At 37.7% G+C, this 17,071-nt stretch overlaps 1 protein-coding gene across 15 annotated transcripts in view; it reads left to right on the forward strand.

The window, feature by feature from the left end:
- LOC136826829 (uncharacterized) overlaps positions 1-17,071 on the forward strand; it is a 1,026,023-nt gene that overhangs the window by 309,757 nt on the left and 699,195 nt on the right. For 9 of the 15 annotated variants that reach the window (XM_067084287.1, XM_067084288.1, XM_067084289.1 and 6 more), the window contains exon 1: positions 8,461-10,272. The exons of the other annotated variants lie outside the window; for them this stretch is intronic. In XM_067084287.1, coding sequence (XP_066940388.1) covers positions 9,232-10,272 — 1,041 coding nt within the window. In that variant the 5' untranslated portion in view covers positions 8,461-9,231. Of the gene's footprint in view, positions 1-8,460; positions 10,273-17,071 lie in introns of those variants that run through there. 15 annotated transcript variants of the gene reach the window in all.

Consider the following 17,071-nt stretch of genomic DNA (forward strand, 5'->3'; position numbering starts at 1 on the left):
TAACCTCTCCCGTGTGCTAAGATTCCAACTGAGTGCTGCCTCGCCTTCCTCTGAGCCTCTGCTGCCTTCTCTTGGCCTCCCTCTTCATCCCCTTCTACAGTACTCCTGTCTTAAGAATAGTTGTTTATTATTCTCATTCTATCAAAAGATGTGGTGAAAAAGAATAAAAAACGGAAAATGCATATCTACTCATCCTCCTTGTATCCTCCTCTGTAGGAGTTGCTCACTTCACTTACCGGTGTCAGGTAAGAAAAAAAACCAAACTTGGTCATTGGAGTGCTCATCCAATTTGAAGAGGGGAAAGTGGCGCGCCTCAGTCTGACTGCTTACTTCGTTTCTAGTTTCAGTATTACCTTCTTTCGGAGTTGAATGACTGATGAGACATTCTTACTAAATGACGAGGTTGTTGTTAACATTTTATATTATAGTGTAACCTTGAAAATATTTCATCAGTCTTGCGTAAATCTAAATCAAAGGCCTGCTTTATATCAGATTCGTTGAGATTTTATGTATTTATTTATTTATTTATTTATTTATTTATTTTTTGCCTATCCTGTTTTTTTTTTTATATTTGGTCTTTTACTTCTTTTTCATGCCATGGCTTAAACATGTCACATACCAATATATATATATATATATATATATATATATATATATATATATATATATATATATATATATATATATATATATATATATATATATATATATATATATATATATATATATATATATATATATATATATATATATATATATATATATATATATATATATATATATATATATATATGCATATAGGAGTCACTCTTTGCACTTCGTATGGCTGTAAATATGGTGATTGTTAATCTGTCTTGATATAACAACCAGTCGATTGCAAGTGTCAATTGACTGGTACGTTTAGCGGCGAATGTATTAGAAAATGAAAGAAGGATATTGAAATACTCGTAGATGTGGAAACTATTTTTTTTAGACGAGAATTAAACCTTAAGCTTCTCATATATGACTTCAGAGATAGATCAGAGTGAGCGCATTGATGAGATTTGCTGTAATGATCACGTGAGAGTGAGAGGTGATTTTAACCCTTTCGATACGTATCGTCTCGAAATACTTTCATTTTACTCGTAATTTATTACTGCATTCATATAAAACCTTAGATTTTCCACACCTTTTTCCAGCTGAAAAGAAGTTAGGTTTATTTTTAGAGTTACGAAAGTGCTAACAAATAAAATTAAGATAATGACGGTCTCCTTTTATTGTCTCCTTTAATTGTCTTTTATTGCCATTAGACACTGCCCTATTCAGTATCATGTGTTATTCATTAATCTCTTTTTTCTTTCGAACAATTACTGCATGATTAAAACCAGAAAAGAATTACTTCATTGCAAACCTCTCGTGTTGTTCCGTGATCTCAGCCGAAAAATAAGAGAGAGAGAGAGAGAGAGATTAACTCCTCTCTTAGCGAGCATAGCTCATCTTCTTGCATTCATTTATCGCCCAAGGAAACGTGCAGGGTGTGATGTTATTCTTGCTTCCCAGGTAGTTGTGAGATTTAGCGAATGAAATGAACTCGGCACAATCATCGAGAGGCAGTATTTGCATAAAGTGTGCGCGTGGTACTGCTTACCAAAGACACGTCAGATGTGACTTCCGTAAACACAGTTAAGAAGTAAATCGTCAAGGCAAAAAGATGAAATCGATTTCTTTTGCATCTATATAAGCTTCGTTGTACCTGCATGGAAATTGAGTGGTCATTTAAAATCTGTTATTTAGTTTATTATAACAAATATTTTGTAGGTTTATTGAAGATGTGTATGTACTGAAAATTCGTGCCATGTGGGAGAATTTATGCGTGTCATTAGAAAGTTCCCGAGTTCCACGTTGTCATCGCTAGCATTTATGTTTCTGTGGCTGAGTTGAGCTGCACTGGCTTCGTGGGATCTCTCTTTACAACCAATGTTTTGCTTGTGTATACAAATGCGCTTATTATTCGGCAACCACTCGTGGATGTTTATAGTGTTTCAGCCGGAGTATCCACGTCGAGCTCAAGTGGGAAGTGATGATGAGGCCGTGTCAGGGCACGGCCATTATCGCAATGTTGGCCTTAACTATATAACTGCCTTTACTTTGTCTGTTATGTAATTGTAATGTAATGAAAGGAATGATGTTTACTAGTTTGGTCTTCTCTATTTCTCACAAGAAGACGTCTATCTCGAAGAAGAGTTTTTATTTCACGGAGTTTGATCAGGTACTTGAGCAATCACTCATAGAAAAGAAAGTGAGAGAGTGAGATAAAAAGATTTTTCTTTCACAAAGCTTAAACAGATTTGTTAGAAAATAGTCAGCTACGCACATCTCTGGAGGGCAAGGCAGTGTTGGACAGTTTTATAAAGTTCATCTTTCAGTAACAGGAGACAGCATTAATACAAGCATCATATTTTTTTTTTCTTTTTTTTTAAGATTTAGCTTATCGTTCTTTCTTCCATATTCTCCGAAATGCGCAGTTGTGAAAAGACAGTCGCTGTCTGCTTACCAGTGTTAAATTGTTAACTATTTATTGATCTGCTATCCTGTGAAGGAACAACAGTTTTATGTGAATAATGTAAATGTCTAAAACTAGCCTTTAAGGCTTAAGAATATAGTCCTTGTTCTTACGTTAGATTTGTCGGTCAATTTTCAACATAAAAGGTAATTGCGCTGTCAGCAGATATCGCTTACGTAGGTTAGCCCCTGGTCGCCTTTTCTCTTTCATCCCGACTTCATGGCATTCAACAGCTGTACACATTTCAGTATCACAGTGTATCTAGTAAGGCTTATAGTAAGGTGACTTTTTTTTTTCTTCCTCTTCTTCTTTTTTATAATTATTTCTTGATCGGCTGTGAAAAGTTTTGGCTTCTATGCACTTAAATGAAAAAACTAGACCTGTTCAAAAATGCTCTCGGTTGTTTGCACCAGAAATCTTCATATGGTAACTTTGCAAACATTCTCTCCCTCTTTCTCACACAAAAGAACGGCGCATGTCTGCGAAAGCATTACTTATATCTCATTAGGAAGAGGGAGTCATGCAGCTGCGGTGTGGCGCTGGGTGATAGCATAGCATAGCATGGGAGGGAAAGGGCACTTCTAAGCCTGTCTCCCCCACCCCCACCCCCACCCCCCTCGTCTGCTGATCAGAGCTCGAGGACTGGCTCTGGTAGTCACAAAAGTGTCTTTGTTGGCACTGAAACAGAGCCTCCAACCATCTCTTTACACTCCCCCCCGGGCTATCGCTCCCATATTAATCTCTCTCTCTCCCTCTCTCTCTCTCTCTCTCTCTCTCTCTCTCTCTCTCTCCCCAAACAGTAGCAGCCTATTACCAACAACAATGAATGAGTTTTAAAGACTGATATAACTGCATATATTTTAAGAAAATACGGCAGGTTCAAATATTCTCATACCGCTATATATATACTGGTTTATCATCAGTTTCTTTTACCATCGAATTCTTGGATCAACGGCCTAAGGTGACTGTTCCGTTCATTTTGTTAATCATTACCAATAATTACACTGGCGTATCTGTACGCATCTATGTATTCTTGAGACCTTCCAGAGGTGTTTGAGAGGGATTTAGCTACAGGAGACCTCATCGAATACTTATTTGTCGGGCTTCGTCAGTTTTCACCTCGATTGTGCGCACAACTTCTCTTGACTTCGAAACTCACTTTAGCAACGCCTTCAGAATTTCTTGCCTCTTCCGTTTACTACTGTCACTCAACCTGTGAGTAATGATCACTGCGGCTAACCGTTTCCTTTAAAAATCGCGAGGAACCTCTAGTGTAGCCATGAAGTCAAGGGTCTTCAAGTTTTGTAGGTTCCAAATCCATGGTTTTCTGCGCATGTCTCTTACTCCAACGCTGAAGCCTTCACGTTGCTCGTATCGGAGACCACAATTAATTTATTAAAATTTATCACTTGCGCTTCCGGACGTCTAAATCCATTGTTTTTAATTGCATAGGTACCAGTGTTTTACTGAGTCTCTGTTAGGTGTCTTTGGTATCTTTTGCGCCCATTCTTCTTCACCGAAATAATGTCTTCGAAACCAGTGTTGTTGTTAAGATAGTCAGTGTTAAGGAAAACGGTGCAGAGAAAACGAACTAAACCGTACCTTTTGTTTTAACGTTTTTGCGTGAAGAACAGACACAGACATATATTACAGCAGTTTCAAAATAAACATTCCCTTCAAATAGACAGAAAATGTTAAAAAAATGAACCACTTCATCTTACTTTGAAATAATTTAGTACATTCTGTAACTGGAATGAAATTCCTAGGTATTTTTATTTAAATATAACTTATACTAGGAACAGAATCTACTTCCCATAAATCAAAGCTATATAAATTTTCAGTTAATACGTCCTGTCCAATTGCTTTAAGAACTGATTCTTATACTTTGCTAGCTTAGCAATGGGGCATTTTAGAAATATTATTCATAAAGATATGATTATATAAATTTAACCTAAATTTACATCGGCTATATAGGAGATTGGGCTAAGACTTATGGAAATTTGAATATTTTGTAAGGTTACCGAGAGAGTGTTTTAAGTAAGCAGACTTTTTAAGCGAAAACGGAATATTTGGAAATTACAATGTTTCCTCATAGCAGGAAGGGCCTGAAGAAGTTTTAGAATCGCTGATATGTCCAGTCATTCTATAAGAGTTTAACCTCCTCGAAGAAATATAATTTCTGTCATATGGAAGGTGGTTAACGAGAAACTGTGCATGAATGCAATATACAGAGCATATGGGCTATGCTGATCCAAAGGAGGAAGGGCAGGGTGTACAGGGCAGGGCGGGAGAGGATGAGTTATTTCTTTTGTTGTAACAAGACATGACAACGAGGGAGTTTGCATAAATTTTCTTATCGTATCAGGAAGACTACATATATAATATCAATTTATAAGAAAACCTTCATCGTAAGCAAATAGTTTAAAAGGATTTCAATTTGAAGAAAGTTGTCAGCGGATATGATCACTTCTTGCACGATTCAGTAGTTAAAGATTGAATATGGCAGGAGGTGTTGGTTTGTTTTTCACTGGTGATGAGGGTAACGGAAATAACGACGGCTGATGGAAATGTAGTCAAGGGTGGTGGAAGAAAAGATGTGGCTGAATCGTGGGAATAAATGTTATGGGTGATGAGATGAATCACTGAAGAGTTCAAGTATGGAAGCAAAAAAAAAAAAAGCTCTGCAAAAGGTGGGAAGAAGAGGAAAAGCGTCTGGGAGAAAGAAGGAATATGAAGGGTTGAGTTTGGACTAAGGAGGATCGATTGATTGAGGCATTTGGCGAGGTAACATGTACTTAAAAAACTCACGATAAGTGGAAAGATATTTAAAATACTTAGATATGGTTTGTCCACGAGGAAAGAATGGAAGAAGGCAGATTTCTAAAAACCTGCATTTTTATGCTGTTCATCATGAAAAGCTCTTGCGAATTCATTTTCAGTTCACTATGAAATTCATCCATTCAGCCCTGGCGACTTTTTGTAAGATGAAGGGAGGCCTTCATTGCGCTGTGGAAGACAAAATAAGGGAGAACTTGACTGCGGCGCTTCTTATTTTATTTAGGCCTCTTTCACCTGCAGCAGCTTTGTTGCTGCTCAGACGTCTCATATCATCCCTTTCCCCTCACTGCACCATTTTGTGTGCTTAGTAAAATCAAGTAAAAAATGCGCCGAAGTTTCTTCGGCGCAATCGAGTTTTCTGTACAGCGTATAATGCTGTATGAAACTCAGTCACGGAACATGAAGCTCTCAGCCGCGGCCCATGAAACTTTCAGCCACGGCCCGGTGGTGGCCTGTGTTGTTGGCACCTAGAGCGGTGCCAGACGCACGATCGTGGCTAACTTTAACCTTAAATAAAATCAAAACTACTGAGGCTCGAGGGCTGCAATTTGGTATGTTTGATGACTGGAGGGCGGATGGTCAACATACCAAGTTCCAGCCCTCTAGCCTCAGTAATTTTAAGATCTGAGGGCGGACAGAAAAGTGCGGACGGACAGACAAATAACCATCTCAATCATTTTCTCTTACAGAACAATTAAACTTTTGGTCTCATTATTTCCCGGGAATAAGATTCTTAGTGCATACATCTTGAAAAACCTTTTTCTTTGTTAATATTCCCTGGACATCGCTAGCCAGCAGTCGTAAACAATGATGAATAATACGTTCGTCTTTTCTGGTTTTCGATTCATAAAGATCCTTCATTCACATCCCCAGGCAGTTTTCCTCATCAAATATATTCATTCTGAACTCTCGCGCGCGTGGAAGGAGAATTTGCCATGCGTCGGTTTCTTCATACAGTCATTTTAACCCCGGTGTAGAACCGGCTCAGATCTTTCTATAAAGATCTGAGCCGGTTCTACATATATATATATATATATATATATATATATATATATATATATATATATATATATATATATATATATATATACATATATATATATGTATATATATAACTGTATATATATGTGCGTATATAACTGCAGTATAGACATCACACTGACGGGCTCGTAGCAGTGTAGAAGTGGGTTAAAAGGAGATAATTATAGTTATAGTGGGTGTGATGCCAGGGCAAGGAAAGGGAAATTGAAAGGGTGTGTGTGTATGTGGGTGTGTGCATGTGTTTGTGTGTATGTGTGTGTGGGTGTGTGTCTAGGTAGAGAAAGGCTGAGAGTTGTCACCAGGTGAATCAAGAGCACCAAAATCGTACATTGTTGGGGACGCCGAGAGTGTTGTGTGAAGATGATGATGAATATTGAACTTGTCACACGCTTTTAATATGTTTAATATGTTATGGAAGGTGGAAAATGATGTCTGGAACGTAATAAATTTAAGAAATCCTGTTGTTCATGGGTATGCGTTCGAATGTCTTAAAATCATTAACGTGAACAAATGTGTTCATAAAGCAATTAGCGAAGTTAGGCTTTGTAATTAAAATACCTAACATAGCCTCAAAGATTCTTTCTTATACATATATATATATATATATATATATATATATATATATATATATATATATATATATATATATATATATGTATATATATATATATATATATATATATATATATATATATATATATATATATTAGAATTACTAAAAGGACCTCATTCAAACTGGATGGTATCTAATGGAGTATTTATTCAGAAAAAGCTTTCTTGGACAAACAGTTCACATTGTCAAGTATCCGTACGAGGATACTTGATAATGTGGACTGTTTGTCCAAAACAGCTTGTAACTGCTTCTGAATAAATACTCCATTAGATACCATCCAGTTTGAATGTGGTCCTTTAGTAATTCTACTAATGCACAGAACAATTGTGTATGTAAAATTAAGATATATATATAAAATTAATATATATATATATATATATATATATATATATATATATATATATATATATAAGTATATATATATATATATATATATATATATATATATATATATATATATATATATATATATATATATATATATATATATAAAATTCTTGTCTAAATTCTTACTGTAAATATGCAACTTCATTTTTTTGTAATAGGAGGTCTGTGGCTTGAAAGCAATCGCCACGTGGATGAAATTGCTTTAAATTTGGTATTTATTTTCGATTAATCTTGTATACCTTGCTGAGTCTATATAATGGAATCCTTTCACTTACAGATATAAATGTATTTTAAGACGAACGGTTTCTGCCACTGTAGGTAGCGTCTTGGCAAACAGAACATGCAGATTGCCTGCAGAAATCCCTATTCATCGTAAAAGTGAAACTGTTATCACTGCTCATCGAATGATACCAGTGGCCAAAATTGTGATGTGCTTAAAGGCCGAATTTTTCCCTGTTTATTTCTGAGTGCTCAGCGTTGCTTTAATATTACTGGAGACCTCAGGAGAAGTAATATGACCACAGAATACAGAGGAAGGTTTGGTCGGTATTTGACACTCTTGATGGTCTTGCAAGTCCAGAGGGCTCACCGATCACTCCTTAAATGGAAGGAGAAGCATTCTGGATGCCACTTCATCATTATAACATATTTCCGATAAAATCATCAATTTTGTCCGTAAATATCAACTGTGGTTCAGAATATGACTGCTTCGTAAACTTAGCTAAATGCTCTATATCACTACAATGAAACAAGAGCTCGGGCTAAATCGAAGAATGATAATTCATTCAGTACATCTTGTCATAGCATCAAGGTACGTCACTGATCTTCGTGCGATATTTCAGTGTTATCTATGATTGTGTGTGAGAGAGAGAGAGAGAGAGAGAGAGAGAGAGAGAGAGAGAGAGAGAGAGAGAGAAGAATTCCCGGAATATAAAGGGACAGTGTGGTACTGTCAAGGTATAAAAAAGTGAACGTCGGGGGAGGACTACTTTAGAGATGGGATAGGCGGGTTGGAGAGAGAGAGAGAGAGAGAGAGAGAGAGAGAGAGAGAGAGAGAGAGAGAGAGAGAATCGCGAGTGTGTGATGGGTGTCGTGCCGGGAAAGAGAAGGAGGAGGAGGCAGTGTGGCACTGACTCTCTGGCTACCGGGAGTGGAAGTGCGGGAGTGAGGGCGGAGGGACAGTCGCGGTGTTTGTGTGAAGTGATCACTACCACGTCCTCGGGGACCTCCGCACCGCTTTTAATAGTGATTTTGCAAATCAATATCAGCAGACTTTGAAAAGAAATTCTGGCACTAACTGTACTAACGAATCAAATCAGAATTCACTAATAAAGAAAAAAAACGTTTCCTCAAAGTTAAGGTTGTGCAAAGGTTTTCCGACCATCACTTAACGCTGAAGTAACTACAGGAATATACCGCGCGCATCCACTTGCACTGGTCTGATTAAGTGAGAGCGGTGCTGAAATGTAGATCATTTGTTTACACATTTTTTCAGTGATGAAGTATTTTTCCCCGATGGAGGTCAATACAGTTACATTGGAAAATTATTCTTCAATAGCTTACGTCTATTTTTTATAAAGTTCAAAAATGAGTAAGCGCCTTTCATCAGAAATTGACATTCGTGGTAGTGGCCAGTCCCACACAATTCACACCATTTAGATCTAATTAAACTGAATCCACTTCTACATATTTGGCGATCAAAATCTGTAATCAATGCGTCATTTCAAAGAAGAAATGAATGATCCATGTGGAACGCTAATGGCATCGTGACGAGGCTGGTCATTTAAATCTTTGATCCAAACGCGTCTGAATGACAAAAAATATGGCGACACCAAGGACAGTAGTTTCCACCTTGCACATAACCCTTAGTCATAACATGGCGGAGGCGGAGCCTATTGGCAGAAGTGTGTCATACGAGGATACAAGTCGTGTGGGTGTGGGCAGAGGAGAGGACACGAAAGGAGCCTTCCTTCAAGGGGGATTGAAGCCCCTTTCCAAGCAAGTCTCCCTATCATCCTCCAGTATTCAGGATGTTGATACTTCATCCATTCTTCCAAGTAGACCAACCTCGCTGTCGTCACACAACCTCCTGGCGCCAACCCCCTACATCAGGACCCAAGGTTTCCAAAGGCCTACCTGGTCATCTGTTAAATTCGTTCCTAAACCACTGCCCGATTCGGTGAAAAATATTTTCCGACAGAAAGACACTTGCCAGAAGACATCTCCCTCTGACCGTATCTCAAAGGGAGGCTGTCGACTCGGGTTTGGTTCCGGCACGGGTCTGGGTGTAGGGACTGTGCCAGCGTCGGGTAAGATGGGTGGCACTAAGCTGGCTATAGTTGCACCCTTGAATACCTCAGAGGGATCAAAGACCATGACGCAGTCCACCTCTTCCCCTTCTTCTAAAGCCAATAATCTAGAATTGACAAAAAACTGCGAAAACAAGGCCAAGGTAGAAGCTTCATCTAAACTAATATCAAAAGCTATTCAACGACTGGCCCCACGAACTCAGGACATTGAAAGTGTATCAGACGGTGTTAGAGAACTATCGGAGAAGCACCTATTCATTCCCAAGGCCACTTCCACCGGGCACATCTCAGTAACTCATGATCAGTCCCTCAAGCCTCCTTTGGAGTCATTCCCATCGTCGCAGAATCTTTCCGTGACAAGTTCTCGTTCACAGCTGCCGGTGTCAAAAACTGCACCGTCTTCGCCCACCTCTCCACGTGACGTTCCCTTAAGACGCAGTTTTCAGGATTTATTCAATAAACCAAGTCGAAGCGCACCTGTCAATTCAGCTTTATGGAAACCCAACAGGTTACGACCGTCGTCCCTCTCGCTTTTTGACAAGGTGAGTTCAGGACCTGTTACCCTGACCACGAACGCTTGCCTAAAAAGAGACCCAGTGGGCTATTCTTTGTAATAATCCCACTCATGCAGTCAAGCAGATTTTATTAAAATCATTGTCTCTCTCTCTCTCTCTCTCTCTCTCTCTCTCTCTCTCTCTATATATATATATATATATATATATATATATATATATATATATATATATATATATATATATATATATATATATATATATATATATATGTATATATATATACATATATATATATATATATATATATATATATATGCTGAAGGAAGTGTTATCAACTGCTGGGTATGTAGGGTGAAAATGAATGACTCGATTTTGAGTCATGATTATTCAAATTATGCTGTTTCCACGAGTCAAAACATAACATTAACTTTGCAACATACACAAATGCGCGTTCTTGCCCTGGAAACGAAGATGGATAGACAAACAGCTAGATAGACAGATAGACAGATAGATAGATAGATGGATAGATAGATAGATATAAAAGGAATTCTCTTAATGTATCCATTGAAGATTGTTGGTCAGTCATACCGGCAAAGCAGTCAATAATATTGTAACTTGTATGTTAAACACGAGGTAGATAAAGACGAGTAGGTAACTAAGTGATCGATATAGCCTATAGTTGTCCTTAAAATCGAAGAATTTTTATAGCCTTCAAAAACACGACGATCTATGACAATTTGTTCTTGGCACAGACAAATGTTGATATTCTAAAAAGATAAGAAAAAAAAAGCAGAAATAAACAACAACAAACGATTGAAGCAGAATTCTGAGTACAGCCTCGCTTTTTTCAAATCATGCAGCTTTGAAAACAAGCAGATAATGAATATTTTATCAGAGTTCATGTTATTAGCAATTTATACATCCTTCACTTGTACTCTCGATGGAATTTTGATAGTCACTGATTGTCACTGTCATTTATTCTGCTTTCTTTTTAGCGTTTCCGATTAAAATACTGATTTTGTCATTGTTGAAATATCTATTTCTTACTACGACTACTACAATTGCTATGAGTAACTACCATGAATTAACAGTGAATTGATATGTTCTGGGTTCACAGAGGATGGCGGATGTTTGACGTCTGTTTTCCTTCTTTATTTCTTACTATACGTAAATGTAAACATCGCTTGAAAATTATGTGACAACTGAAACTAAAAAGTTTTAGATTAGGATAAGGAGACGGAGCCACATATCCCATATGAGAATGTAACAAGAACGACTTGCCGAATTGACTTTCCATCCGTGTAGCTCCTTCAGAGGTACGGAAGGACAAACAAAATTATCGCACTTGACGTCAGTGTATTTGCACAAAGCAGTTTTCAGCAACAGTGGCGCAACTAGTGGGTTTCCAGTTAATTTAACCAGAGCCCGCCCTTTCCTTCACCCGAGTCCCTCCCCGACAAGGCTCTCTTCTCCAATACGTCTTCGCTTTCTGTGACTGTTGGCGCTAAAATACCGTCTCGTTGGCCCGGCCACATTTCCCAAGCATACTGTCTGCGTCTGGCAGAACTCGCCTCTTTGTAAGTCATCATTATTATGTAAAAGGTGAATGTCCTCTCAATGCCATGTGGAATACTGATCGTTGTGTAGACTCCTCTTCAAGAGTCAGCTTTTCTCTGCGTTTTAATCTTCTTATGTAACTTAACCGCTTGGTGTCCTTTATTTTGATATTTTCTGCTGGATACCTTGCAGTGTTAAGCTTTAGCCCCAACAAGCAAAGGTGACAGAATTTCACAGATGCGATATTTTCACCTGTGTTTTGGAAAGAGCCAAAATCTCGTCTCTAACGAAAATGAAATGATCATTCGATTAAAGAATGAAAGAGAAAAATATAGAGAGCAATGTACGCAAAGCCAAGATTCTGCCAAACAATTGTTTATATGTTCCTAACATAAAGTATTGTTCACATGGTATTAAGGACAGATTTCAAGATTTTAAATGTCATGAGTTTTCTTTTAATTGTTCTAGATTATCAAGGAGTAAATTTTAACTTGATTATGGATAAGATAAAGAATGTTTCGATGAACAATAATGAGAATACACGGAGTAACGAAAAGAATAAAAACAAGTAAAACATGCTCCGAAGTTTATTCAGCGCAATTGAGTTTTCTGTACAGCGTAGAATGCTGTATGAGCCGCGGCCCATGAAGTTTTCAGACACGGCTCGGTGGTGGCATGTCCTATAGCGTTGCCACACGCACGATTTAGGCTAACTTTAACCTTAAATAAAAATCAAAACTACTGAGGCTAGAGGGCTGCAATTTGCTATGTTTGATGACTGGAGGGTGGGTGATCAACATTCCAATTTGCAGCCCTCTAGCCTCAGTAGTTTTTAAGCTCTGAGGGCGGACAGAAAAGGTGCGGACAGACAGACAAAGCCTTCTCAATAACTTTCTTTTACAGAAAACTAAAACCATATTAATTATTTAAAACTTTTCAACATTGTAACTTTTATTGTTTTCCATTCTTTTATATAATTAGAATTACCTTTTAGACTATTATGAAACAGATACGAGTCAAAAGTAAAAAGTGTAATCGTTATGTCTGTAAATTACGTCATTCCCCAAGGATTGCATCAGCGAACTCGGAATGAATTAGTCCACAAGTACTTTGCGTAGCGACGAGGAGAGCAGGTTTCAAGTTTATTACGCCACTTTATTTCTGTTGTCAACACAACTCTAGAATAAACTGGAGAACGAAACTAAACCTGTTGAAAAGAAACCTGAGAGAAGACAGCAGAAGCAAACCTCCAGGAGATGTTTTAAATGCAAATGGTTATCGAATTAAAAATGGACTGCAAGAGTCTCCTTATCGGGAACTTGAGCTCGTCCCAGTCTGCATCCACCGAGTGATGTCACTGATGCTTCGCCCTTTCTTTCTCTTTGTCCTTTGCCAAGTGATGTCTCTCAGTTTCTATGGCTTCCGAGCTTAGCAGCTTTCACGTCTATCCCATTGGCCCAAATTGCTTCATTATTGTCGCGTTACTCAGGTTGATTACCGTTCTGCTGCCTTTAAGAAAAGCCTTTGCTTTCCCTACTTGAGTGTTTTAAATGTTTAGCGGAGTGCTTCTCTGCATTAGAGGTGTTGCACAGACGATCGAAATATTTTACGGAGAAAAAATGGCACTATTTATGCGCCCATCCGCCATTGGCTTCATCATCTATGGGTTTGTTTTAAGTCGTCTGCAAGCAGCAGCGTCTGCAAGCAGCAGCTAGTAAACACCATCAAATATTTCAACACTCAAATGCTGTTAGCGTGATCTCTAAGAAGTGCAGTTAGCTCTAACACTAAATAGATACTGTACTTCATCTGTAAACGGAAAAAGAAATATGGATTTTCCAAAATTATGAATTAAAACATCTGTCTATTTATTAGCTTATTCTGTGGTAATTTTCTTCACAAAAATTGTTCATTTTGTTGTGTTACGTACTTTTGTTCATGAGTGATCTAGACTATTGGACGGGGCGCCCTTTCCTTTCGTTGGAGGTTAATGCAGCCACTATTTGCGGCTTGGTTCTCTCGCTGTCACTGCCGTGTTGCCTTTCATGTTGACGGGTGAAGTGTTGCATAATACATAGCTGCCCTCGCAGCATGAAGAGTATTTCCGCCAGTGATACGGAATGGCAAATGCATTTACTCTCTAGATTCCTAATCACTTATTAGACACTGCGCAGACGCACTGCTCCTCAGACCGTCGGGTCGTGCATATTTTATGGACTTAAAAATAGACCTCTCTCTCTCTCTCTCTCTCTCTCTCTCTCTCTCTCTCTCTCTCTCTCTCTCTCTCTCATAATTCTGCTGTGCGCAGTGATCTCTTTTTGTGCTCTCTAAGAGGAAACAGCGTGCCCCAGTGAGCACAGAATCATTATTTTTCCAAGCCACACGGGAATTTTTTTTCTTATTAGTGCTCAAGGATTCTTCTCACCTGCAAAACTCACGTAAAAAACTTTTCTTTATTCATTTGCCTCGGGCGTTGTTGACCTATTTTCAGTTCCAAATGAAAAAAATGATTTTAAGTCAGATGCAGTTATAAGATAGAAGCAAGTACTGCAGGGGAAGCTATTCCGTTAATATCTTTTTAAGCTCGTAATCCTCTGATAACAGCGCTCAACAATATGAGTATGTTTTTTTCTAGAGAAGACTAATGGTTTGCTGTAAGTATCACTTGTTTGCAGAGGCATTGAACTAACGCCATCACTTTTCCCTTTCTTCACTCACAAATAGGCTATGTATATACACAGATATTACCAGAGCATAAAGGGCAAACACGCAAACATACGCCAGCTTGGAAACTAGTGTAGGAATAGCTTTGCAAATAAATTTAAACGTTGCTGAATAAAAATAACAGCTAATCTCCACATTGAAGCCCAAGGAACAAGGAAAAACTGTGACAGAAACCATCCTGTACAACATTATAATGCAGAGATGTCTGGCGATCTCAGAAATGTTTCCAAGTCCAGACTCAATGAAACTTGTCACCGGGTCCCTCTCGTTCAGGAGCTGAAGTGGCTGTTTCGCTTTGACTGAAGTGCTTGCTTAACGTAGACATTAACCAAGGGCAAAAGAGACGTGGAAGAATCTTGAAGTTGACAATATTTTCATGGAAGCCTCTCAGTTGTCGGTTTTGACCTGTTTATAGGCTACGTACGGTTTGCAGATACGTGTCTAGCAACTAGTGTGTCATTTTTTTATTATTATTATTGAAGGTTATGCTCAATAAATCTTACAATACAAAAATAACTTTCAGCTATAAGTCCGCTGGCAACATGATCTTCTAAAAGATATGAAAGAATCACAACAAGGAAACCAAGTTGCAATGACCAACTCAAGCACCTTTGCATTGATGTTTGTACACAATCAAAAACAAAACGTCTCGAGCAGAAAGGAGTCACTGCAGGCAAGCAATGGCAACAGAACTAACTGCCTGGGCGCCTTCCCAAGATGATATCAGCATATGCGGTGCCAGACTGCCAGTTCTCAAGCATCACTCGCCGCTTCCCGTTAGATGGGCAACTTTTCGGTCATACTCAGACACCACTCTGCCTTCTTCCCTCCTGACTATTCGGAGTTTTCTTTTTAATGAAGAAAAACATTTTTCTTAAAAATATAATGTATGAATGCTCACATATATGGCAATTTGCATTTTTACAGGATCGCATTATTTTCCAAAGACTCTGGAGACTGGTTTTTTCCTTTAAATGCTTCTGCACTGGGCCTTCTTTCACGTGGTAAATCTTGATCTCCTTTGATCTGAGTTTTACACACACACACACACACACACACACACACATACACACACACACACATATATATATATATATATATATATATATATATATATATATATATATATATATATATATATATATATATATGTATATATATGTATATATATATATATATATATATATATACAGTATATATATATATATATATATATATATATATATATATATATATATATATATCTATAATATATATGTATAATATACTGTATATATATGTATGTATGTATATATATATATATATATATATATATATATATATACTATTTATCAGATTCATATACAATCAGATGAAAACGTCCTTTAATTCATGTGAAGTAACAATATGTTACCGAAGGGGAATTTTTAGGTGATAATAAGTCCACCGTCCCGTGGGATCGAACCAGCGACGGACGGGAGAATCAGGACTCTAAGCTAACCAGTCCAAAAGAACATATATGTATATATATATACTGTAGATATTAGATGAAACCAATCCATGTGGAACAAGCAAGAGAAATTTAAGAAGAAGGTGTTCAAAGGGAAATACAAAATACAGAAAGAAGAGATCTCACTTATTAAAAGAATGAGTTAATAAATTAATAAATGGATAAAAATGTGTTAAAATGCAAGGAGAATAGTATTAGGGTAGTAATGCATTGCATCTTCGCTTGAACTTCTGAAGTTCCAACTGCACGACATCCTCTGGGAGACTGTTCCACAGTCCAACGGTGTGAGGAAAAAAGAACCTCTGAAACTGAGAAGTTCGACAGCGAGGCACATTTACTGCAAATTGGTGCTGCTGTTCAACGAATCTGGTTGCTCTAGGCTGGTAAACGGGATCAGGGATCAATTGTGAATGTGAAAGATCTCTGCTTAAATACAATTTATGAAAAGTGACAAACATGAGACCATCCGTCGAAGGTCCAAGTCATAACTGAGAAGAGATAAATCTCTGTCAGAAGCAGACATTGACACCGAAGAACAGTATTCTAGGAAAGGAAGTACAAATGACCTAAGACATGTTGCATTGATTTTATCTTTGTTATAAATATATGAGGCCTGACGAACAATACCTAACTTTCGTGCGGCATTCGCTGAAACTTTCGTTAGATCTGGGTCAAAAGTTACACCTTTATTAAAGCTTCAAGGTCATTGAGCAAAGTTCCATCCACCTGAAGGGGAGGATGGGTGGGAAATTTGTACGTGATCTGCTAATCATTGTGTTTTCGTTTTACTGGAGTTCAGCCTCATGCCCCACCGACTGCACCATATGTATGTATGTATGTATACAAACACATACATATAATTGTATATATAATATTATATATGTGTGTGTGTCTGTGTGTGTGAGTGTGTATGTATGTATCAGATGTGACATAAGGAAAAAAGAAACTCTGAATATAAATCCAGTAGACAATGTGGACAGTAATTTAAAAAAAAAAAGAAAAAAACAGTTAAATAAGACTGGAAACTTGATAAAAAGCTTTAATGTGCCCGTGTTT

This window comes from Macrobrachium rosenbergii, chromosome 41, assembly GCF_040412425.1.
Source record: "Macrobrachium rosenbergii isolate ZJJX-2024 chromosome 41, ASM4041242v1, whole genome shotgun sequence".
Taxonomy (NCBI): domain Eukaryota; kingdom Metazoa; phylum Arthropoda; class Malacostraca; order Decapoda; family Palaemonidae; genus Macrobrachium; species Macrobrachium rosenbergii.